The 27,001-nt window shown below is 42.0% G+C and overlaps 1 protein-coding gene across 5 annotated transcripts; it reads right to left on the bottom strand.

Annotated features, from left to right (window-relative positions):
• Positions 1 to 1,965: 1,965 nt before the first annotated feature.
• Positions 1,966 to 26,680, bottom strand: LOC311300110 (uncharacterized protein). 5 transcript variants are annotated; one of them, XM_084424242.1, is made up of 9 exons: positions 26,514 to 26,680; positions 25,666 to 25,804; positions 24,860 to 24,952; positions 19,234 to 19,330; positions 18,385 to 18,726; positions 5,345 to 5,371; positions 4,596 to 4,622; positions 2,795 to 2,821; positions 1,966 to 2,695 (listed from the first exon to the last, which is right to left on the bottom strand). In XM_084424242.1, the coding sequence occupies exons 5-9, from the start codon at positions 18,686 to 18,688 to the stop codon at positions 2,508 to 2,510; spliced, it is 573 nt and encodes a 190-aa protein (XP_084280368.1). In that variant the 5' UTR covers positions 18,689 to 18,726; positions 19,234 to 19,330; positions 24,860 to 24,952; positions 25,666 to 25,804; positions 26,514 to 26,680; the 3' UTR covers positions 1,966 to 2,507. The 5 variants fall into 5 exon arrangements, with proteins under 5 accessions (XP_084280368.1, XP_084280367.1, XP_084280369.1 ...); XM_084424241.1 differs by having other exon boundaries at positions 19,232 to 19,330; positions 26,507 to 26,676; XM_084424243.1 differs by lacking the exon at positions 4,596 to 4,622 and having other exon boundaries at positions 19,232 to 19,330; positions 26,514 to 26,677.
• Between the last annotated feature and the right edge of the window lie 321 nt (positions 26,681 to 27,001).

Raw genomic sequence — 27,001 nt, 5'->3', positions numbered from 1 at the left:
GTATAAGACCTCATCTATAAGTAGTATGTTTTGATCATCAGAGAAATCACTTATAGTGTTACTTAACTCACCTTAGCTTCTGACCAAGGCTGTATCTCAATACTAGTTTTATTGATCTTAGTGCTGCGTTCGATACTGTAGATCATACAATACTCTTAGATCGACTACAAAATTATACTGGTGTTCAAGGACAAGCATTAAGCTGGTTCAGATCATACTTATCTGACCGCTACCATTTTGTCATAATCGATTATAACTCCAGTAAACTATGGAGTGCCGCAGGGATCTGTGTTAGGCCCTCTGTTATTCTCAATATATATGATGCCACTTGGAAATATTACAAGAAAACATGGAATTAGTTTCCATTGTTATGCTGATGACACTCATCTATATTTCATCACGGCCGGATGAAAACGCTAAAGTATCCAAATTTACTTAGTGTGTTAAAGATATAAAAGATTGGATGACGCGTAATTTTCTTTTATTAAATCCAGACAAGACAGAGGTACTACTTATCGGTTCAAAAAAACGCCCACAGAACCTCTCACAATACAACTTTGACATCGTAGGATGTCCTATTACTTTATCCTCTACAGTAAAAGACCTGGGTGTTATACTCGATTGTAACCTGTCTTTTGTAAATCATATTTCGTATGTTACAAAAACAGCCTTTTTCCACCTTAGAAACATTGCTAAGCTACGTAATATGCTATCTGTTTCTGATGCAGAAAAGTTAGTTCATGCATTCATGACCTCGAGACTAGATTACTGTAATGCTTTATTAGCTGGTTGTCCTGCATCCTCAATAAACAAGCTACAGTTAGTCCAAAATGCAGCTGCTAGAGTTCTTACTAGATCAAGAAAATATGATCATATAACACCGGTTTTATCATCACTACATTGGTTACCTATAAAGTTCCGTATTAATAATAAGGTATTGCTACTGACTTATAAAGCCCTAAACGGCTTAGCTCCAGTCTATTTAACGGATCTTCTTTCGCCCTATAATCCATTGCACTCTTTAAGATCACTAAATTCGAGGCTTTTGGTCATAGATCAACCAAAGGAGGGAGAGCATTTTCACATTTAGCTCCAAAACTCTGGAATAGCCTTCCTGATACTGTTCGTTGCTCGGACTCGCTCTTCCAGTTTAAAACTAGATTAAAGACGCATCTCTTCAGCCAGGCATTTATATAATACTTTTAATCTTACAGTTAAATCCGACCTCTAGTTCATAAACGCCAGAGGAGAACTGGCCCCCGACTGAGCCTGGGTTCTCCCAAGGTTTTTTTTTCTCCATTAGGTCACCTGATGGAGTTTTTCGGTTCCTTGCCACTGTTGCCTTTGGCTTGCTCAGTTGGGGATATTTGGGATATTTAATTTAATTAATCAATCAATCAACAATACTATTGATCAGCATTACCAAACGTGGACGTTTTCCACTAGAAACAAACATTGATGTATTATTTTAATTTAATACTGTGAAGCTGCTTTGATACAATCTGTATTTTGAAAAGCGCTATATAAATAAACTTGACTTGACTTTGATTGAGAAGTTCTGTGCCCTTCCAAGGACATATTTTTTTTATATTTACTTGGCCTATATATATCTATATTGACAGCCAAAATGACAAATTCAACAAGTATGGGTAGGTTTATTTTTATGAATTGTGGTTGAGAATCTTTTAAAAACAAACAAACTATTTTTTCTGGTTGAGATTCTTTTAAAACATCATCACCATAGCCAATTGGGTGTTGAATGCTCCACAAACCTCATTTGTAAGTCGCTTTGGAAAGCGTCTGCTAAATGAATAAATGTAAACAAATAAAAGATTAACCTTTTTTGTGTCTCTGAGAGTGTGATGGCAGATCTGACATTGTCTTTAAACGTGTGTAAGGAGGTTTAGCATTAGTAATGATAACGTTTCCTGACAGAAAATGCACAAACACATCAAATGTCTTGGTTTTACAGCTGTTTATTTGATCAAAACACATTTCTGTTGACATTTTTAAACAAGATTTATTTGCCATAAAACAGTTTGTATTTCTATTTTCTCAAACTCAGCTTATGTGTGCAAATGAATGCTCATCAGTCTAGATAAACATATAATGTCTAAAGATGCAGTCTAATGATTTTCAAGAGAGTCTGCTGATCTTTTTTGAGCTTATTCTGTACATGTAAAAACTGCACACTGCTTGAACTCTAAGCTTGAATATTGTTTATGTTGAATGAATAAATATTGCATTAAAGTCAGTGACGCAGTGCTTTCATATTGAACTAAATATCATTGACACACAAATGAACCACAAATTATTATTATTTTTTTTAAATCACCACAACTATTAATGATTGCTTTCACTGTTGCTGAAAAAGGCAACATTTGACACATCTCAGATTTTCAACACTGATAGTGAAATCTTGTGAACAGATGAAGTCATCTGAAACACGGCTGTCTGTTTTAATGAGTGTTTCCTTCCATGCTCTGATTTTACTGGCAGTGCAAAGCTCAGATTTTCAAATAAGGGTTAGGGTTTTTTTGATTCATCAGAGCTTCTTGTTTCGCATCTCTCCACCCTTTCTGCTGTCCACAATGGTAACTGATCACTCCTGCAACGACTATAGTCAGAAGAAACACACACACAGCCAGTCCAACAACAGCGAACATCAACACACGCTCCGTCACCATCACTCCATCTACAGAGACAGAAGAGTTACTCACATTCATACACAACCAGACAGTGTTAGAAGTAGAGCTGGATTTCCACATAATCAATTAAACAACCAAGATGTTACCTGTGATGTCCACTGTTTTTGGCAGTTCTGTTTAAGAAAGACAAATATGTCACTTTATTAAAAACACAGAAATCTGTTTAAACAATGTTTCTGAAAGTCTTAAAAAAATGTAAACATGTTTATTAGTGCACAAAACAAATAACTGAATTTACACAAATGAATGAATGAATGAGGCATTTATATAGCGCATTTACATATTTACATTTACATTTATTCATTTAGCAGACGCTTTTATCCAAAGTGACTTACAAATGAGAACAAGAGAAGCAGTGAAACTAACATTAGGACAACAATATGCAAGTGCTATTGTCATTCCCAGTTTAATCTTTAATCTACAAAAAAGTACATGCACTCTTTTTTCTTATATATACAGGTGCTGGTCATATAATTAGAATATCATCAAAAAGTTGATTTATTTCAGTAATTCCATTAAAAAAGTGAAACTTGTATATTATATAGACTCATTACATGCAAAGTGAGATATCTCAAGCGTTTATTTGTTATAATTTTGATGATTATGGCTTACAGCTTGTGAAAACCACAAAATCAAAATCTCAGAAAATTAGAATATTACATGAAATCACACAGTAATTACACAGTGATACCATGGTCATTGAACCAGGTTTTGGTTATTTTGGCAGTGTGGGCAGGTGCAAATCCTGCTGGAAAATGAAGGAAGCATCTCCATAAAGCTTGTCTGCTGAAGGAAGCATGAAGTGCTCTGAAAATGTCCTGGTAGACGGCTGCGTTGAGTGGACAGCACAGTGGACCAACACCAGCCGATGACATGGCTCCCCAAACCAACACAGACTATGGAAACTTCACACTGGACTTCAAGCATCTTGGATTGTGTGCCTCTCCATTCTTCCTCCAGACTCTGGGACCTTGGTTTCCAAATGAGATGCAAAATTTGCTCTCATCAGAAAAGAGGACTTTGGTCCACTGTGCTTTATTAAATCCAGAGTCAACGCAGCCGTCTACCAGGACATGTCCAGAGCACTTCATGCTTCCTTCATTTTCCAGCAGGATTTGCACCTGCCCACACTGCCAAAATAACCAAAACCTGGTTCAATGACCATGGTATCACTGTGTGATTACTGTGTGATTTCATGTAATATTCTAATTTTCTGAGATTTTGATTTTGTGGTTTTCACAAGCTGTAAGCCATAATCATCAAAATTATAACAAATAAAGGCTTGAGATATCTCACTTTGCATGTAATGAGTCTATATAATATACAAGTTTCACTTTTTTAACAGAATTACTGAAATAAATCAACTTTTTGATGATATTCTAATTATATGACCAGCACCTGTATATATGTGTGACCCTGGACCACAAAACCACACATGGGTCTGTTTTTTTTTTTTTTTTTTTTTAATTGAGAGATTTATACATCATCTGAAAGCTGAATAAATAAGTTTCCATTGATGTATGGTTTGTTAGGATAGGACAATATTGGGTCGAGAAACAACTATATGTAAATCTGGAATCTGAGGGAGCAAAAAAATCTAAACATTGAGAAAATCTCCTTTAAAGTTGTTCATTTATGTTGGCGATTTTGCTGCATTCACACAAAAATAAATGTTTTATATATTTACGGTAGGAAATTTACTAAATATCTTCATGGAACATTTTTGATGTTTTTTTGGCATTTTTGATTTTTGGCATTAAAGAAAAATCTACAATTTTGACCCATATAATGTATTGTTGGATATTGTCACAGATATAGCCGTGCGACTCGAGACTGGTGACGTGATCCAGATTTCCACAAAAATCAATTAAACAACCAAGATGTTACCTGTGACGTCCACTGTTTTTGGCAGTTCTGTTTAAGAAAGACAAATATATGTCACTTTATTAAAAACACAGAAATCTATTTTAACATAATGTTTCTGAAAGTCTTAAAAAAATAAACAATAAACAGATGTTTATAGTGCACGAAACAAATGACTGAATTTACACAAATGACTGAATGAATGAGGCATTTATTTAGCGCATTTATATATTTACATTTATTAATTTAGCAGACGCTTTTATCCAAAGCGACTTACAAATGAGAACAACAGAAGCAGTGAAACTAACATTAGGACAACAATATGCAAGTGCTATGACCCTTCCCAGTTTAATCTTTAATCTACATGAACTCTTTTTTTCTTTATATATATATATATATATATATATATATATATATATATATATATGTATATATATTTGTGACCCTGGACCACAAAACCAGTCACATGGGTAATTTATTTATTTTTAATTGAGATTTATACATCATCTGAATGCTGAATAAATAAGCTTTCCACTGACTTATGGTTTGTTAGGATAGAACAATATTTGGCTGAGAAGATACATCTATTTGAAACAACTGGAATCTGAGGGTGCAAAACAAAAATCGAAACATTGAGAAAATCTCATTTCTCTCACTCTTTCTATCTCTCACTCCATCTACAGAGACACAAGAGTTACTCACATTCATACAACAGACAGTGTTAGAAGTAGAGCTGGATTTACACATAATCAATTAAACAGCCAAGATGTTACCTGTGATGTCCTCTTCTTTTGGCAGTTCTGTTTAAGAAAGACAAATATATGTCACTTTATTAAAAACACAGAAATCTATTTAAACAATGTTTCTGAAAGTCTTAAAGTTTTTTAACAGATGTTTATTAGTGCACAAAACAAATAACTGAATTTTCACAAATGATTAGGGGTGTAACGATCCCCTCATGTCACGATTCATGATACATATCACGATACTGAACTCACAATACCATATTATTGTGATACTACAAGACATTTGATAAAAAAGGTTTACAAAACACTTTCTGTTGATTAGAATGCTAATTTGATATTACATTGTGTGTGAAAATGAATTTTCTTGAACTTGTGCTGAAAAACCCAAAGCTCAGGACAATAAAGACGCCAGAATAACAATATTCATGATTCTAAAGATGAAAATACTGAATTATTTTAGATGAATATGCTTGACTAGATATATTTATGATAATGACGGCCACTTTTTACTGGTGACAGACATTTATAATTTTCAGATTCAGGACCCACAAATATTCACCAATTAAATTTGTATACATTATATTCAACATTATATATAGTAGTTTAATGTAGTACTGACACTAAAACTCTGTAAACTTGAATTTTTTCTCACACTGAAATTTTTATTTTGGGTGAATTATCCACAATACATATTGACACTATCCACACGCATACCTATAGACTGAACATGTAATACGCATGTGCACGCCGTCAGCGTTCTCACTGAGTCACGTTATTGAAGTTTACGCGGAGATGATAAAGTTTTTATAAATTGCTCAACGCTTGCACCTTGGACCCTGTTTCAAGGTTTGTGTTCTTAAGCTGGTCATAAAATTAGAATATCATCAAAATGTTGATTTATTTCAGTAATTCCATTAAAAAAGTGAAAGTCTATTATATAGACTCATTACATGCAAAGTGAGATATCTCAAGCCTTTATTTGTTATAATTTTGATGATTATGGCTTACTGCTTGTGAAAACCACAAAATCAAAATCTCAGAAAATTAGAATATTACATGAAATCACACAGTAATTACACAGTAATCCCATGGTCATTGAACCAGGTTTTGGTTCTTTTGGCAGTGTGGGCAGGTGCAAATCCTGCTGGAAAATATTTTTGTCGTAAAAATATACATATTTAAAACTTTATAAACAAAAATAACTGGCTTCCGGTCGCGGTCGACGCGCGTTCACAGATATGGATGCTGGCGTATGACGTAGGACGTAGCGTAGGAAGCGTCGTGACGTAGAACGAACGTGACAGTGCAGCCAGAGAGCAGAGCAAAACAAAACTCTACGTTCGTTCTACGTCACGACGCTTCCTACGCTACGTCCTACGTCATACGCCAGCATCCATCTCCATGAATGCGCGTCGACAGCTACCGGAAGCCAGTTATTTTCGTTTATAAAGTTTTAAATATATATAATTTTACGACAAAACCGCACGGATTACCCTCAGAAGGCCTTCGTGACCTGCCAGAACTGCTCCACCTGTAGTCAAGTCAAGTCAAGTCCAGTCCCCTTCATTTATACAGCGCTTTTAACAATATGGACGATTTCAAAGCAGCTTTACAGTGATAATAGGAGATTACAGTAACAGAGATTGTTTAGGCTTTACAGCAGCTCTAGAATAAAGTTATTGTCCAGCTAAAGTTAGTTTTGAATGATTCACTTCCGTCGAAAAGATCATTAGGTATTAACTTAGCGGCCGCTAACACAACACCGTTCTAACAGAAGACAGAAAACTTTTAATGATTTCTCGCCGTACAGGAGCCGGATGGATTACTTTTGTGAAGGATGCATGCACATTTTTGGGACTTGAAGCAGTGGACCCCATAACTTCACATTATAACCACTGAAAGATCTAAGACATTTTCTAAAATAACTGAAAATGTGTTCGTCTGAAAAATGATTGACATATGCATCTCGAACGGCTTGAGGGTGAGTAAATCATGGCTTAAATATCATTTTTGGGCGAACTATCCCTTTAACTTCTCTATATTTGATAGACAAATATCATACTTTTAACTCTTTGAAAGTCAATTAACTTTGAAAGTCAGTGGATGATTTTTTTTTTCTTGTTAAAACGTGATTGTTTTTTTATTGTTTTTTTTTTTTGCAGATAGCCTATCAGTAATCGCACATGTAGGGTAACATGAAGTTCAATGATTTCCCAGCATTTTTTGAACACTGATCATTTGATGGCAAAGTTTGACAATGACATTAGTTAACAAGCAAAAATATATTCAGCTAATAATGTTACCTGAAGTCCTTTCAGATACAGTGGTGTGAAAAAGTGTTTGCCCCCTTGGTAAATATGATCAAATATGGCTGTAAAAAATAAATCTGCATTTTTAATCCTTTTGATATTTTATTTAAAATATGTGCAAAAATCTAACCTTTCATTGAAGTGAAATGATTGAAAGTGGGGGGAAAATAACATTATGAAAAAAAAATTTTTCTCCAAAACACGTTGGGAACAATTGTTTGCCCCCTTTTATTAAATACTTTTTGCAACTTCTTTTTTTCCAAGATAACAGCTCTGAGTTCTCTTACGAGAGGTCTCTCGTACTGCGTTTGTAAAAACGCAATGGGGAAAAACTCTTTTCCACGAAATACTGAAGCCAAAAAATTATCCTATAATTTTGCATTGTTGTAAGGCGCGTTGCAGCAGCACACAGCCAAAGGCGAGACGGCTCACTCGCTCATTGGCTGCTCTGCAGCAACTGCATTAGCCTATCGAGCGAGGTCTGAGGTGACGTCAGACCAATGAGGGCGCTTCGCGCCCTCTGTGCCACCTCCCGCCGAAACGGGTGTGGCCTAGCCTTATAAAAGGAGCTCGAAAAGGCTGATTCACTGATTTTTCAACTCTTCAGCGAAGCTCTCGCATCGCTGGATCACGGAAGAAGCCGCGCCGTCTGAGAAAGCACTTCAGCGGGACGAGCCACTCAGAAGCTGCTGGCCCATGCCGCCTTCGACTGCCGTTCCAGCTGCGCTATCCGGCGCATATATCCTTTAAAGCCTTCTTACTGTTCTTTGTGTGTGTGTGTGTGTGTGTGTGTGTGTGTTCGCCCTGCGACACGCACTACTAAAAGAGCTAGCGTCTTTCTAAAGATGCCTTCATGCGGCTCGTGCCGAGCCTCACTCAGCGAGGGAGACCTCCATGTCATCTGCGTCTCCTGCCTGGGTGAAGATCACGCAGCGCTCGCGCTCGCCGACGGCGGCTGCCCTCACTGCGAGATATTGCCTATGGTGACTCTTAGGACTCGCCTGGCATTTTTCTCCGAGCCTGCACCTCCCGCTACACTGCCGCGCCGTAAAAAGTGTCGCTCTCAGCGGGCCCCTGAGTCTTCTCCAGCCCGACCAAGCTCGCCGGTTCGCCCGCCTGCTTCTCCGGCTTCGCCCGAATCACTTCATGATGCACAGCGGCCGCAGTCTGCCGCCGCTTCATTCGAGGAAGATGATGCTAAAGCCGCATCGGGGGAGGATGACACGTGTTCTCTGCTAGCCTCGGGCAGCGAGGATTGGGCGAGCTCTGAGGATCTCGCGCCTCCTGCTCGTAAACCTGGCAAGAGAGCTAACATCGAGAGGGAACTGATGCGCGTACTCACGTTGGCCGCGGCGAGCCTCGGCCTCGAGTGGTCTGCTCCGGAACTCCCTTCTCATACCCGGCTGGATGGTTGCTTCCTTCCTGGTGAGCGCTCTTCGCCTGAGTCCAAGCCCGCTCCATTTCTTCCTGAGCTTCATAAAGAAGTTGCAAAAGCTTGGGGCGCTCCCCTCTCAGCACGAACCCGTTCGTCTGTGTCACCAGCATTCTCCACTCTGGACGATGCTAAAAACAGAGGCTACCACTCACTTCCGCCGGTGGAACAGGCGATAGCAACCCATCTTTGCCCACCCTCTGCTGGACGGCGGACGAAACCGGTATTGCCATCCAAAGCCTGCCGCACGACGTCAACACTGCTTGCGCGTATTTTCTCCGCCGCTGAGCAGGCTGCGTCTGCACTACATACGATGGCCACGCTGCAGATTTTTCAGGGTGATCTCCTCCGTAAGTTGGACGAGATGGGACCTGACGCTATCTGCCTCACGGACCTGCGTAGCGCTTCGGACCTCACCCTTCGCGCTACTAAGTCTGCTGCACAGGCCATTGGACGGTGCATGGCTTCTGCTACTGTAGCTGAGAGACATCTTTGGCTGACGCTCTCGGAGATGTACGAGTCTGAATGCACCGCGTTCCTCGACGCCCCGCTATCTTCTGCCGGCCTCTTTGGATCCTCCGTCAACGAGTTTGTGGAGAGATTCGCCGAGGCTCAGAAAGCGTCTCAAGCCTTCAAGCACTTCCTCCCGAAGCGCTCCGGCTCTGCGTCGGGTCGTGCTAAACCGACCGCTCGGAGCTCTCAGCCACAGCGACCGCCTCCCGCTGCTTCATCGCAATGACGCTCCGCGTGGACCGCGGCAGAAGGTCACGGTGAAACCGGAAGCCCCGAAGACATCCTAGCATGCCTAGGAAAGCGCCGGTGTTTGAGTCCCCCTGCGGCCGTACTCTCACCAAAGTGCACCGCTGTTTCAGTTCCAGGAACTGCGACTGTCTCAGCCTATTCTGCAATGCGCAAGCCCGTACAGCTGCCCGCTTGCCTGCACACAAAAGCCGTTTTTACGACTACCCAGATAAATCCTGTGAAGAGTGTATTTTCTGGTGTCCCGGCCACGGCCGATGGTGCTATAAATGTAGAGCCGATGCCCACTTCACAGTGCCCATCCCTACACACAAGCACAGCCCTTCACACAGGGCTCGCGCTCTCAAACTCGACCCAGGTCGAACGCGCACCAAACATAGCAAACGTGCCCACTGCCCAGTGCCCACAAACACTATGTTATGCATGTCGCACGGTTTCTGTAAAAACGAAACCTGTGTGCGCTCACTCTGTTCAGACAGACAGCGCGCTCAATGCAGTAAATGTGCCTGCCCCGCTGCGCCCACATTTACCCACAGACATCATGAGCCCGGCCACGGCCGATGGTGCTATAAATGTAGAGCTGATGCCCACTTCCCAGTGCCCATCCCTACACACAAGCACAGCCCTTCACACAGAGCTCGCGCTCATAAGTTCGACCCAGGTCGAACGCGCACCCAACATAGCTCAAACACCATGTTATGCATGTCGCGCGGTTTCTGTAAAAACGAAACCTGTGTGCGCTCGCTCTGTTCAGACAGACAGTGCGCTCAATGCAGTAAATGTGCCCGCCCCGCTGCGCCCACATTTACCCACAGACTTCATGAGTCCTACGGAACTCGCTCAGCCCTCCCTCAATCGGTTAAGCACCATAGCGGGGTCGAGGGCGAGTGTCCCGCCGGCTGTAATCAGTGCGCTCCACGCCTCGAATGTCACGGGCATCACACCTATGTTACTGCACACCGAAGCGCTTCGGTCGCCCAGCGACCAGAGCGCGCTTCGCATCCAACCCTTAGCCAACCACGCAGATGCATGGGCAGCGCTTCCAGGGGTTTCGGATTGGGTGCTAGACATTATAAAGAAAGGCTACTCGCTACAGTTCTATCGACGTCCTAGCCGCTTTACAGCACGCGTCGAGACGAAAGTAAATTCAGAAGTAGCACACCTACTTCGTACCGAGATATCAGAACTGATGAGCAAAGGGGCTATAGAGCCTTTATCTCAGGCTCAGAGCGAAGGGGGGCAGTACAGCAGATACTTCCTGGTTCCCAAAAAAGACGGGGGTTTCAGACCCATACTGGATCTAAGACAGCTAAACAAAGCATTGACGAAACGCAGTTTCAAAATGCTCACAACCAGAAAAATCCTTGCGCATATTCGCCGAGGGGACTGGTTTATGTCAATAGATCTGAAGGACGCGTATTTTCAAATACAGATAGCGTCACGTCACAGGTGTTTTTTGAAATTCGCCTGCGAGGGACAGGCATACCAGTACACAGTCCTGCCGTTCGGCTTGTCCCTAGCACCCCGTACATTTACGAGGTGCATGGACGCAGCGCTCGCGCCCCTCAGGCTTCGAGGCATGCGAGTGCTGAATTATTTGGACGACTGGCTGATTCTGGCTCAATCGCGATCAGAGCTCGTGGAGCACAGGACCATTTTACTCGATCACCTCGAGAATCTTGGTCTCAGAGTCAATTGGGCGAAGAGCTGTCTGAACCCCAGTCAAACGATATCATTTCTGGGCACAGTTCTGGACTCGCGGTCTATGATAGCGCGGCTGTCTTCACAGTGCGTGCTGAGCATTCAGCGTGCAGCGAGCCCTTTTCGCTGCGGCGCGATCGTCCCGCTCAAGGGTTTTCAAAGGATGCTCGGCCTTATGGCCTCAGCATCATCAGTTCTTCAGCTGGGTCTGCTCCGTATGTGCCCCCTGCAGTTCTGGTTGAAAGCGCGAGTACCGCGCAGAGCGTGGACGTCCGGTCAGCTTCGTCTCAGGGTCAATCAGAGCTGCGTCGCAGCTCTGGAACCTTGGAAAGCGAGCGACTGGTATTAATCAGGTGTAAGCCTGGGGATTTCCTCGAGAGTGAAAGTGGTGTAGACGGACGCCTCCACCTCGGGATGGGGAGCGCTGCTCGAGGGCAGACCGTTCTTCGGCAAGTGGTCAGAACGGGAGAAGCTCCTACATATCAACTGCCTGGAAATGCGCTGTCGCGTTTTCGTCCCCTAATAGAGGGCCACCACGTCTTAGTCCAATCGGACAATATGTCTGTGGTGTCCTACATAAATCGCCAGGGCTGTCTCAGGTCCCGAACCTATACAGGTTGGCAGAACGCCTCCTGTTATGGGCCCAGCGCAACCTGCGCTTGTTGAGAGCAGTGCATGTGCCCGGGCTACACAACCTGGGACCAGACAGACTGTCCAGGAACAACATTCCGACGGGCGAATGGTCTCTACACCCGCAAACAGTCCAGCTGTTGTGGGAGAGATTTGGCAAAGCGTAAGTGGACCTGTTCGCGTCTCACGAAAACGCTCACTGCCCCGTGTTCTTTTCCAAGAGCGAAAGAGCGCTGTCCCTCACGTGGCCGCGCTGTCCGCTCTACGCTTTTCCCCCCGTCTCTCTCCTGTCTCAGGTGATAGAACGGATCAGGGAAACAAAATGTTCAGTACTGCTTGTAGCACCGTTCTGGAGGAACCAACCATGGTTCCCAGTTCTGATGCAGTTAGCAGATACTGCCCCTTGGCCAGTGCCATTGAGGAGGGACCTCCTCTCTCAGGCCAGGGGTTCGATTTGGCATCCTCACCCGGAGTTGTGGTCCCTCCACGTGTGGGCGCTCAACGGGTACCCGCTGACCTCTCAGTGGGAGTGCTAAATACTATCACTGAGGCTAGGGCTCCGTCTACCAGACGGCTCTATGCCTCGAAGTGGTCGGTGTTCTCCAGCTGGTGCACAGCTCGGGGTTTTTCACCCTTCGACTGTGGGGTGACGGAGGTTCTCTCCTTCCTACAGGAGCTGTTGGATAAGGGCAGAGCCCCTTCCACGCTCAAAGTCTATGTGGCGGCTATCGCGCCGTTCTCTAAGACAACGCTCGGTCAGTCGTTGGGAAGAAACGATTTAGTCATCCGCTTCCTCAGGGGAGCTAGGAGGCTTAATCCTCCCAGACCTCCCTCGGTCCCTATGTGGGACCTTTCTACTGTTTTGGAAGCCATGAAAGGTGATCCTTTCGAGCCTACCCAAACAATTAGCCTCAGGCATCTGTCTTTCAAGACAGTGTTTTTGCTGGCTCTCGCTTCAGTGAAGCGCGTGGGTGACCTGCACGCGCTCTCGGTGAGCGCGGCGTGCTTAGAGTTCGGGCCAAGTGACTCCAGAGTCATACTCAAACCTAGGCACGGTTACGTCCCAAAATCCCTCAACACGCCGTTTCGGGCTCAGGTCATTTCCCTGTCTGCCCTGCCGGTGTCGGGCGAGGAAGGGGACGCAAGCTCTCTTTGCCCAGTTAGAGCGCTAAGAGCTTATGTGTCTCGCTCGTCTGTTTTCAGACAGACTGAGCAGCTATTTGTCTCGTTCAGTGGATGTTCCAAGGGAGCGGCTGTTTCGAAACAGACTCTATCCAGATGGATAGTTGATGCCATAGCGCTGGCATACACCGCCAAGGGCTCACAGTGCCCATTGGGTGTTAGAGCGCACTCCACGAGAGGCGTCGCCTCGTCGTGGGCTTGGTCTAGTGGGATTTCCTTACAGGACATATGTATGGCGGCAGGTTGGGCCTCGCCGTCTACATTTATAAGGTTTTATAACCTTGAGGTTCCCGCCTTGCAGGCTAAGCTATTGTCGGTTTGAGCGAATCAGTTCTCTCTGATCCGGAAACGCTGAGATCGAAAGCGCTGCGCGCTGCCGACTGTTGTACTGAATGGGCAGTATTGCGTAAGACCCACATTTCCGCATTAGTTCAGGCTCTCCGCCTTGTCTATGTGATGTCATATATTGCGTCTGTGACGCTGCTACAGTGAGGAAAATAAGTATTTGAACACCCTGCTATTTTGCAAGTTCTCCCACTTGGAAATCATGGAGGGGTCTGAAATTGTCATCGTAGGTGCATGTCCACTGTGAGAGACATAATCTAAAAAAAAATATCCAGAAATCACAATATATGATTTTTTAACTATTTATTTGTATGATACAGCTGCAAATAAGTATTTGAACACCTGTCTATCAGCTAGAATTCTGACCCTCAAAGACCTGTTAGTCTGCCTTTAAAATGTCCACCTCCACTCCATTTATTATCCTAAATTAGATGCACCTGTTTGAGGTCGTTAGCTGCATAAAGACACCTGTCCACCCCATACAATCAGTAAGAATCCAACTACTAACATGGCCAAGACCAAAGAGCTGTCCAAAGACACTAGAGACAAAATTGTACACCTCCACAAGGCTGGAAAGGGCTACGGGGAAATTGCCAAGCAGCTTGGTGAAAAAAGGTCCACTGTTGGAGCAATCATTAGAAAATGGAAGAAGCTAAACATGACTGTCAATCTCCCTCGGACTGGGGCTCCATGCAAGATCTCACCTCGTGGGGTCTCAATGATCCTAAGAAAGGTGAGAAATCAGCCCAGAACTACACGGGAGGAGCTGGTCAATGACCTGAAAAGAGCTGGGACCACCGTTTCCAAGGTTACTGTTGGTAATACACTAAGACGTCATGGTTTGAAATCATGCATGGCACGGAAGGTTCCCCTGCTTAAACCAGCACATGTCAAGGAATGTCTTGGCCGTCTTAAGTTTGCCAATGACCATTTGGATGATCCAGAGGAGTCATGGGAGAAAGTCATGTGGTCAGATGAGACCAAAATAGAACTTTTTGGTCATAATTCCACTAAACGTGTTTGGAGGAAGAAGAATGATGAGTACCATCCCAAGAACACCATCCCTACTGTGAAGCATGGGGGTGGTAGCATCATGCTTTGAGGGTGTTTTTCTGCACATGGGACAGGGCGACTGCACTGTATTAAGGAGAGGATGACCGGGGCCATGTTTTGCGAGATTTTGGGGAACAACCTCCTTCCCTCAGTTAGAGCATTGAAGATAGGTCGAGGCTGGGTCTTCCAACATGACAATGACCCGAAGCACACAGCCAGGATAACCAAGGAGTGGCTCTGTAAGAAGCATATCAAGGTTCTGGCGTGGCCTAGCCAGTCTCCAGACCTAAACCCAATAGAGAATCTTTGGAGGGAGCTCAAACTCCGTGTTTCTCAGCGACAGCCCAGAAACCTGACTGATCTAGAGAAGATCTGTGTGGAGGAGTGGGCCAAAATCCCTCCTGCAGTGTGTGCAAACCTGGTGAAAAACTACAGGAAACGTTTGACCTCTGTAATTGCAAACAAAGGCTACTGTACCAAATATTAACATTGATTTTCTCAGGTGTTCAAATACTTATTTGCAGCTGTATCATACAAATAAATAGTTAAAAAATCATACATTGTGATTTCTGGATTTTTTTTTTAGATTATGTCTCTCACAGTGGACATGCACCTACAATGACAATTTCAGACCCCTCCATGATTTCTAAGTGGGAGAACTTGCAAAATAGCAGGGTGTTCAAATACTTATTTTCCTCACTGTATATATGGATAGAGGGATTCCCCATCCTCTCTCCCGGGCTCTCTGTGAGTCCCTATGGTGATTGTGCACTCTGTATCCTGGACTTCGCTTCCAGTTCTAGTAGTGTTGATCCCTGCATGCACGGCGTCTTACAATGGGTCCCCATTGCGTTTTTACAAACGCAGTACGAGAGACCTCTCGTAAGAGAACGTACTCGGTTACTAACGTAACCTCGGTTCTCTCTAGAAGAGGGAACGAGTACTGCGTTCCCTACCGTGCATGTGATTCACTCTGGTTCGCTTCGGCATTGAAAAATCAGTGAATCAGCCTTTTCGAGCTCCTTTTATAAGGCTAGGCCACACCCGTTTCGGCGGGAAGTGGCACGGAGGGCGCGAAGCTCCGTTATAAGATTTCTAGCACAGGCTGTAAGGTTTAGATTTTTTATCTGTTGGTATTTGATCGAATCCGTGATGCCATGTATCTGAACAAGATGTCCAGGACCTATGGTAGAAAATTAGGCCCACAGCATTAAAGATACAGCAGAGTATTTCATTTTACACATGGGGTACTTTTTTTATCCCTGTGTGCACCAAACCCATCTTAAGTGTTTGCTGCCAAAAAAGCGAATGTTTTTGTTTCATCTGACCATAGAACATTTGAAAAGTAACTGACACTACTGGAACTTCAAACGGGATGGGGTTCTATGGTCAGATAACGGAGAACAGGATGGAGAGATTCTGTATGGAGGAATGGTCTCTGATCTCTTGTCAGGTGTTCTCCAAACTCATCAGGCATTATAGGAGAAAACTCAGAGCTGTTATCTTGGAAAAAAGAAGTTGCAAAAAGTATTTAATAAAAGGGGGCAAACAATTGTTCCCAACATGTTTTGGAGAAAAACATTTATTTCATAATTTTTCCCCCCACTTTCAATTATTTCACTTCAATGAAAGGTTAGATTTTTGCACATATTTTAAATAAAATATCAAAAGGATTAAAAATGCAGATTTATTTTTTACAGCCATATTTGATCATATTTACCAAGGGGGCAAACACTTTTTCACACCACTGTATATGTTTTAGAATCTTGTCAAATAAACACAGTAGAAACCTTTCTTTTCTAGTATGATAGTGACTTTGAAAAGAGCTTTGTAACTTTTAAACAGGTATTAAATGAGTTCAAGATAGTCGTATGGTAGACTTTAACCCTTCACAGATCACATTTCAAAGACAGCTCGATCATGCAGGTTTGCACTGCACAGCATCAGGAAGATCAGGCCTTTCCTAACTGAGCATGCAACACAACTTCTCGTCCAGGCCCTGGTCATTTCTAGGCTTGACTACTGCAATGCTCTTCTGGCTGGACTTCCATCATGTGCAACTAAACCCCTACAGATGATCCAGAATGCTGCAGTTCGTCTTGTCTTCAACGAGCCCAAGAGGGCCCACGTCACTCCTCTGTTCATCTCTCTGCACTGGCTACCACGCGCTGCCCGCATCAAGTTCAAGGCATTGACGCTTGCTTACAGATCTATCACAGGCTCAGCTCCCTCCTACTTTCACCCACTCCTACGAGTCTACATCCCTACCAGAAGCCTCACTCACACACACACACACACACACACTCATCCTCGATGTGCTGTAGATCACAGTGTCTACAGATCCTCTGCTCTCTCTCTGTCCACACACACACTCACACACACACACACTCACACACACACACACACACACACACACACACACACTCACTCCTACGAGTCTACATCCCTACCAGGAGCCTACAATCGGTCAACGAGCGACAGCTCGTGGTTCCATCACAGAAAGCCACAAAATCACTTTCCAGAACATTCTCATTCACAGTTCCCTGCTGGTGATGCTCTTTCCACCCTCATCCGGAACGCAGAATCCCTGACATCATTCAAAGGACGGCTGAAAACCCATCTCTTCCGTGAGCACTTAACCGCATTAAAAAAAAAAAAAAAAAACGTCCCTTTCCCTCTAAAACCTCACTTATCAGGCTTATGCTACTCTGAATAATGCCTGAACTTCGTATCTTGAGCACTTGTTGCGCTGTTTTTGCCTCTTCACGATGACTCGCTTAATTTAGTCCTAATTTGTAAGTCGCTTTGGATAAAAGCGTCTGCTAAATGACTAAATGTAAATGTAAAATGTAACCACAGAATTAATAAAGTCGCTGCGAGATCCAATGAGAAACATACAGAGTTCTCTATTATAAACACAGATATCAGATCAAACATCACTGACGTGGAAACCAGGAGAGACATTGAGCCATGAATGAACAAGTTATAGAAGGCTTTAAGTCTACAAATCAGCAACATTCCCTATGGATTTAATGTAGTTACACTACCTAACAGTAACTATGGTATTGTGACAGAAATAGTCAAACGCTTACAAATACTACATCATATCATATTTAAATGTTATTTTTAATGTGGTGACCAAAAATTTTTTTTTTATCCATCAAATCCCCATTTATAGAACTAAAAGTTTCAAGATGTAGGAAAACACACTTAAAAAAAACAATTAATTACCATTGTAAACAGTAGGTAGTCTCAGAGGACGCTTATCACTCCCTAATATCTAGTTTTTTTTTTCACTTGTTTTGCTTTTGAATTAGCCTAATATTAAGACATTATGAATGATCATCAAATTTAACTTGTATTACTTGTAATACATAATATATATTACATAATAATATATTTCACCAGAAGTGTCTATACTTTCACTCAAATAATGGAGTTGTGCAATGAATGTGTGTATTTGTACAGTATATACATATAAACATACACAGTACACACACATATATTATTTTATATTATGTGTGTGTGTGTATATGTATGTATTTAGGATACAAACTACTTCTACACATGTGTTGCTCTCAATAACAAACAGCTATGTCCCAAACCTTGAGTGGCTCATCTTACTCCCAATGATGAGAAAAACTGAAATCTGTTACCTTCAATCTCCAGTCTGATGGGTTTGTTGAAGTGCATCTCTGGAGTGTCAGACTTTATTCCATAGAAATAAAGTCCTGAATCTGATTCTGTTACTCCAGAAATAGTTAAAGAGACTCTAGTGACCCAACTGTCTGCTGTTATTTTCATACGTGTTCGGTTTTGATTGTAGTTGATCAGAAGTCTTCTCCCGGTTTTGTGCTTCTCAGCAGAAATCAGCAGAACGAGCTCTTCAGATCTGAGATGATACCAGGCGACTTCATCTCTGTTTCTCATGCTGCAGTTCAGAATGATGTTTTCTCCCATTCGAACTCTCACATCAGAAGATCCCCGTACTGATAAATCTGGAGATGTTTATAATAATTACTATAAAGGTTTAAAATAATGACATTATGTAAAGAATTAAAGTTTGATAATTTACCACTGGAAGAGGTTTGCATATTTACAAACCAAATTACACAGAAGAAAATAATTTTTTCCATTTTGTCTCAACAGATGTGAATAGTACACAGACTTGATCCACAAATGCTGTTCTCACTTCCTTTATAGCTTTTCTACCTGCTGCTTTTTTCCGTTTTTCTGGTTGCGAAAACATTTATAGGAAATGGCATCATACAACACGCCTTTCCATGTAAAGTTCTCCTCAGACGTGGTTTGCATCAGATATGCTTAGTTAGCAAACTAACCAACTGTAATATCAAGAAATTTTCCAAGCAAAGCAGTTTATATACAAAATCAGCTGCTGTACACATTTACAACCATCTATATTTCTCCCAACCCAGGTTGGTTTAATTTCCACAAAACCTTCCAAATTTATTCACATAATTGTATTTAATGTTTATTTCCTACACAGTATGACTGTTATTTCCAGTATTCTTCTGGATCCTCTTCTGTTGCTCCTCCTCCAGATCTGCTCTCACCGGAGAGTCCGTGGGAATCGCCGTTGACCTGCAACATTCAGTGTGAGAAAAATTGCTGTCAACATTTTTATAAATTTACAGACACTTACACTGTGTCCTAACCAGACGCGATGCAATAAGATTCCAGCGACAAATAATTTGACTGTCCACACTAGACGTGACACGACTGAGAGATGAGTAAAAATCAATCAAAACCCACAGCCAATCAGAACAGTGTGTGGGCGGAGTCAGCCAAACATAACAGTGTGTGGGCGGAGTCTCACGGCACCAGAGAGAAATCCCGACAGCACTCGCAAAAGTGGATAAGTAGGCTACATAATCAAATTCACAAATATTACACCATTTTAACATTATTCAAATACATAGGCTACTGAGTTACTAAAACAATCTTTGTCAAACAATTCACTTGTTTGTTCACAGTTTGAAGAACGTTCTTTCCATTTGTTTAATTTCAAGATCTGAGGTGAATTATCCACTGTTGCTTTTACAGCAACAAAGCTGGAGCACTAAATGATATTCAAAGTCACATTACACGCTTTTAACATTAAATAAAGCACATAAACAGTACCTGAGATTATCATTGCCACACTTTGTGTTTGTTGTTCCAGCGCGACGTCGCAGAAAAATAGAAACCGTTTCTAAAATAGATTCGTCGTGTGTCGCCAGTTAGGACAAAAACTCTGATTAACATGGAAAAGATACCTTTTATCAAGCGTCGCGTGTAGTTAAGACACAGTGTTATTGCTCATCCTCTGTCCACATGGTAGCAGCATGCATAAAGAAATGGCAAAGCCAGACATACCAGTTTTTGGTCACTCTTAGCATCATGGGCCAACTTGAGTAACAAAAAGTCCCTGAACCTTTTGCTGCATTCAATTATATAGACAGAACCTCTTTCACATGGAAACATCTGCTAACAATGGATATTTGCATTCAGAGTTAAGAGGTATGAGACCATTTGTCTAGAGACTACCTTCCTTTGGCCCAATCCCAATTCTATTTTATACCCCTTCGTCTACCCCTAACCCTTCGCCTACCCCTTACCCTTGCCCCTTGAAACAGAGTGTCAAGGCGTAGGGGTGAAAATATTCCCCTAAGAAATGGGACACCACTAGCCTGACTACGTCAGACTTCGTACTTCCGCTCTATTTCATTTCGCTCCTGTACTCAGTCTGAGACCGTGACCTATCTCTCAGTTTTCCTCCGGCCTGAAAACAGCCGGCCAATCAACGAACAGAGGGCGGGCTAAGAGCTGTGACGTAGACGCTAAGCGCCTAGTTTAGATTGTAGTTCAGGATATGACCGCGGATATGGAGACACGGGATGCAATTCGCTCTGTTGTGGAGAATATTCCCGGCATTAGCAAACTAAAGACAGAACAAGAAGAGTGTTTGTTCAACATTTTGAATGGAGGTGATGTTGAGGCCCTACTCCCGACAGGGTTAGGGAAAAGTTTAATTTATCAACTATTACCAATCGTCAGCGAGAAACTGGGGAGACCAAAGGCCGGTGTTGCGTCCAAAGGTGACTCCCCTTTCCGATAATGTTTTTCCAAGATGGGTGAACTAAGATCTATCGTGAAAGAAGGTATGTTTAATTTATGCCTGCTTACATCTCTCTCTCTGTGTGTGTCATGTCATGCTGTAATCTTGTAATTAAGTTGCAGCATTTCCGACAGACTCGAGAAGAACTAAGAGCTGTGTTTGACAGAACTAATCCTAACTTTGACAGTTGGCTACAAATATTTTCTTGATTCTCTCTACTATCAAATATTGTTTTAGAGGCACTGATTGTACCGTGGATGCCAAGATTTACTTCACATAACCTGCAAAAGTCGTTCACAGCCATGTTCACTCCATATTTAGCTCGATGGTTTAGTTTTTAGTATAGTTTTAGCATCACACAGTGGAAATTCGATGCGGCTGAAACGGCGCATAGCATACGTCATGACCAAACGTTATGTGATTGGCTTACGGGAAACCAATGATTTTATGCTTCAGACTAGCGCCCCCAGGCGGTAAAGAAAACCTTTTTCTATTACGGAACTCCAGACTCTCTCTACGAAGCAAAGCGAAGTAACAGAGTCTGGTATTACCAGGCTAGGACACCACTACTACACAGTTTCATTATACGTCGTTGCTAGCGCCTACGTCACAGGAGATGCGCCAATGTTTATCACAAACTTCCAAGATGCCGTCGTCAGCTGTAGTCTTGCGTGAGTTAGAGCTATTTTTTGCATTTTTCTTCTTAAGTTCGCAGAAAACAACGGAGATGACGATATCTTCGACGCATAATGCTGCGTTCACAACAAACGTGAATAGAGCGTCTGGCGCGAGTGATTTCTATGTTAACAGTGCGTGTCCACTGGCACGGAGCGAGCGTTTTCAATTCATTCCTATGGAAGTCGAGCTTCACGCTCGCGCAGTGCATTTTGGGATTGCCAGCGGACCGGAGAAAGCGTTGAGAGCAACTGTCAACAAGGTTGGTTTAAAAAGGTTGGGCACTTTATGCAAATATCAAGCGAAAAACGCGGTCGGCAGCCAATTGCTGTGAGGTTCGGGATGTGACGTCTGTCTTGAGATTTTAAAAATATGCAAATTGTGACTGAGTTTATGCTGGATTTAGTGCGTAAATCAAGTTGTTTACCGCACCGTCCACTACAGCGGCAAAACTCTGCTCAGTGCCGCTGGCAACGCTATAACGCCTCCGCTTTGGGGTGTGTCTGTTGCGAGTGTGTTTAATCTAAGTTTTTTACAACACACACACAGTATAATCATCAGCGATGCATGTGATTACATTTAGAAATAGACCAGCTTTGTTTCCAAATGCACCAAGCAAAGATATCCTTTAAATTTTATTAATAATATATTATTTATAAACCCAGCTAATATAATCACAATAAACACATCCAAAATGAAACATTTAACATAAATAACAGCTGCAAAGCGTCTAATTTGTAAACAAAATGATTTACGCACTAAATCCACCATAAACTCCGGCACAATTTGCATATGTTTAAACTCTCAAGACAGACGTCACATCCCGAACCTCACAACAATTGGATGCCGAATGCATTTTTCGCTTGATATTTGCTTAAATCGAGAACTGCCCAACCTTTTTGACACTCTCGGTCGCTCTCAATGCTTTCTCCGGTCTGCTGGCAATCCCAAAATGCACTGCGTGAGCGTGAAGCTCGACTTCCATAGGAATGAATTGAAAACGCTCGCTCCGCTCCGCTCGCTCCACGCCAGTGGACACGCACCGTAAGACGTATTTACTCGCGTCTGGAGGTCTTGCAGCGCAAATGAGGCATTTAGCGTGGCGCGGTGGATGCGAATTCGCCTCATTCGCGCGTCCACTTCGTTTCAAACTTTTGCTTTTTACACGCGTCATATTGTTAACGAACTTTAGCATTTTTTTTTACAACCGTTTCTTTGAAGAACATGACCGTAAATATGAACACAAGATTGAATGTGACAAAGAAAATGATCATTGGCAGTCATGTTGCCTCTGTAGCCGGTGTATGCAGGTACAATTCTCATACCCCTTCGTTTGAAGTGTGGTCCCGAAAAATCTTCGTTTCAAGGGCTATCTGGCCCTTCCCCCTACCCCTACCCCTACCCCTCCCCCTCCAACCAAAAGAGAATTGAGACAACCCTACCCCTTCACAGGAACACGCAAAACAGAGGAGTAGGGCCAAGGGGTAGGGGCAAGGGGTGAATTGGGATTGAGCCTTTGTGTGCCAGTTATCTCTAAACTCTTAAAACCTTATTAACTTTTGTTTTACTTATTTGGAAAAGAGACATTTGTACCAGTCGTACTGAGACATTTCAAATTATACCAAACATGTACAATACTCTGTGATAATCATTCACATTAAACTTTATATTTTCTTGGGTGAATTCAGGTGATCTGAGCATAAGAGATAGAGAGAGTGAGGGAAGAGGGAAAGAGATGTAGATTAGGATGACTTGGAGGTAGGGCTGAACGATATTCTGTTTTAACATCGACATCGCGATGTGCGAATGAGCGATAGTCACATCGCCGGAACATGCGATGTGAAGGGTAACGTTAGTAGCAGTGTAAGAGAACGGTAGCACCAGGGTAGCACACAGTAGGCTAAACACGAGTTTGTTGTATGGCTTTTTGCTGTGGTGACATACGCGTTCCGCGTGCCTGCACAGTGATTGGTTCGCTGTGCCGCGCTCACCGCTCACAGCCAACATTCACTGGAAATGCGCGACGAAGAGGATCCACCGCAAAAAAGTAAAAATCAGCTATTTGGGACTAGCCTATTTCGTCTACAAAAAGGAGGATGTTGACCAAAAAGAGGTAGGCTACTTTGCCGGAGTGTTATTAAGTTGTGGATGGTTATCTTTTTTAAAAAAGTCGTTTCGTGTTCGCATTTATGAGGATATAACAATGTTACGTGACATTACGGACGCGTCACGCGACCGTTATGAAAGCGGCACTAAGAGACTGCTTTAAAACTTTCACAGAGACCTCAAACAGAAAGCACAAAGCCTTTCTTTAAAACGAATTTCGTTTTGTATGAATTGTATCTTAATTTTAATCAGTATTTCATTATCCAATTTCCTGGATTTAATAAATAGCCTAAAAATTAAATTTAGCAGCCAGCGCCTGAACTGGAGATTAAGCTATCATCCATGAACCGAAACTCAGCATAAAAGGTAGCCTACTCGCCTCACACACCTAAAAATAACAATAATAATAAAAAAATAGAAATATAACTATTATCTACAGAAGAACCATTAAAAAAAAAAAATCTGTATGAAAAGTGCATTTCACCCGATCACTGCTGCGAAGATCGCGAGTCAGTATTGTCAACTTCATCTTTACAGAAAACACTTGTTTATTAATAAACAATTAAAATGTCTCATTGTAATATTTTACATATTATTAATCATTACTTTTGCTGGTTCTAGGTGCCGTTTACATGAAGGCGTCACTGAATCAGCACAGAAAACATAATTTTTCGGGTCCTAGAACCTGAAGAACGTTAGGTCCTGTGTAGAACGTTCACCGAATTCTGAGAGAAATATGTTTCTGGAATAAAATATTAAGTGGCCTTTTTGTCACTTGTAATGAAGCTTGCTTATTTGTGAAATTATTAATAACATGGAATGGTAATTATTGACTTTAGCCTGGATTGATGGCTCGCAATATCGCGATATATATCGTTGGGAAAAAAATATCGCAATGTAATTTTTTTTCCAATATCGTGCAGCCCTACTCGGAGGTGAGACTTTCGTCTCGATAGTGCACAAGGGGGAGTTCAAAAGTTAATTTCCAGAGAGGTCCTTTGTCCTCTCAGGGCCTCAAGTAGACTGCCTGCCATTTATCTAATTTCTCAAGTCTTACAAACGTCACGGATAGTTCATAGAGTGCTGGTTTAGATCGACTCTGAAGTAGGAGTAAATTAGTTCCTCCAAAAGGAGTTCCTAGGACTAAAATCTTTACTAGTTCCTGAGGTGCGAACGCACCAAAATACGGAAACTTCCGCCAATAGTTCTAGGAAATAGTTCTAGTTAAATACCGGTGCGAAAGGTCTCCCCAGAGGTCACTGCACCGACCTGGCGCTTCCCCTTGGTGGCGATCATTTTATCTGGCACCTGGACCGTCGTTGTACCTGAAATTGAAATATAAACTTTGATGAGCTTTCATGAACATTTGTAAGTGTTTATATACCTAGTAGTGTTGTCAAAAGTACTGAAATTTAAAAAATGTGAGGCTTTGAGTGCTGTTGAGCCTCATAAACACCTCTGATTGGCCATTGTGTTCATGAGTTTATCGGATATGTCTGTGATTGGCTACAATGATCAATGCACAGGAGCGTTTGAAAGTGTTTTGAATCATTGTAGTCAATCACAGACATATCCGATAAACTCATGAACACAACGGCCAATCAGAGGTGTTTATGATTCCGCTCAACAGCGCTCAAAGCCTCACATTTGTAATATTTCAGTATCGACGTGGTACCGAAGTCAGTACTTTTGACAACATTAATACCTAGATGTGTGTATTGTTAGTGTTTGTATATAGTTATTTATTTGCATTATTGTTTTATTATCTCTATATCTGTATTAATATTTTTTTTGTTTATTTGTATGTTTTTATTATAGCTAGGTGAGTGTGTGTGTGCATGACAGTGTTTTTATATAACTACATATTTATTCACCTCATAGTTTTATAATCTGTATTTATCTGTACAAGCTACAGTATGTATTTATCATCAAAGTCTATAGTTTATTCAATTTGATATAACAATAGATTTGTCCCTTGTGTTTTAAACCACTGAATCATTGTAACTTTTTTTAAGTTTTAATGAATTGTAAACTTTACCTGTTTCATCCACATTCTAAAAGTCCTTTGCGTCAAAAGGGTAGCAGGCAAGAACTGTATGCAGGTTGTTAAAAAATAAAAAGAGGACACATTTGTTCTGTTGAAGCCAGTGGAACGGGACATGCTGGAGGCTTGAGGTCTGCGAACAGATAATGTGTTGTTTCATTCAATGAAGGAGGTGAGCCGGTACTTTCCCACCATCTCGGTGGCATACCGTCCACTCAGATATTTACAAAAAATATCATATCTGCTGGCTAATAAAAATCTGGCACCAAAAAAATAATAAATAAATAAATAAATAGTAATAATAATAAAAAGGTTAGAGGGAGATTGTTTATGACATGATTAGGATAAAATAAGATCCTATGGGATTTTTACATGTTGCAGCAGGTTTACAGACAGTGGAAAAAATAAATGTAATTCTACATAAATGTAAATGTAGGATAAAAATGAACAATCTATTTAAAGAATATACAAATCTTCTCCCTAAGACAGATAGGCCCTATGTCCAGAAATGCCCTCTCATGAATGTCTGGCTGAATCAGACCTCTGTTTGTCTTTCTGACCCTCACTCTTGGCATATTCTGTGGGTATAATATGACATAAACATGTTTTAATAAATTCTGCAACAGAAAGTCACCACATTAACAGCGCGACAGAAGTAACAAGTGTTTCTTTCGTCCTGACTGGAACTCCTGACACTTAAACACGATTATCTTGTTTACTGAAAAACTCTGACAAGGCTAACTTTAAGATGTGTTTCAGCAGTAAATAATCTGTAGATTAATCATTACTGTGACGCAAGAAAGGAAAAACACAACTTAAAAAAACAAAAAAGTACATCTTGCCTGCTCGAAACCTGCTTTCCGAACCTCACGAGTCACGACGGGAAACGATGAGGAAATCACGTGATATTTGGCAGCTCATTGTTTGGCTGAAAGTATTGTCATCGCTTGAAGTTGCTTTGTTGCTTTCTTCTAGGTTTTCCCCTACTTCCTCGCAACAGGTACTTTCGGAGGGGAAATATTGACAGCAGTTCCTACAGTATAAACACACAGATTACCAGTCCAAACTGACTCCCTAGCTCCTGAGGAAAGTTCCTGCGGTGGAAACGCGTCTAGAGACAGCTAGGGCGACACGCGTCATTAATCTCAAAACGAAATATTCTGCAGAAGAGAGAAGTTTAATTTCTCAGCGCGATTCAGATGCAGACCTCTCTCTTCTGCACAATATTACGAGATTGAAAAATATTAAGAATGTACACAGCAAGAAGAAAATACCCGTCTCTGAAAGAGGACAACTAAAATAAAAAGTCTTGCTATATGAGATTAGTGCA

This window comes from Rutilus rutilus (assembly GCF_951802725.1).
Source record: "Rutilus rutilus genome assembly, chromosome: 11".
NCBI lineage: Eukaryota > Metazoa > Chordata > Actinopteri > Cypriniformes > Leuciscidae > Rutilus > Rutilus rutilus.
This window is presented reverse-complemented; position numbering and strand designations above follow the sequence as displayed.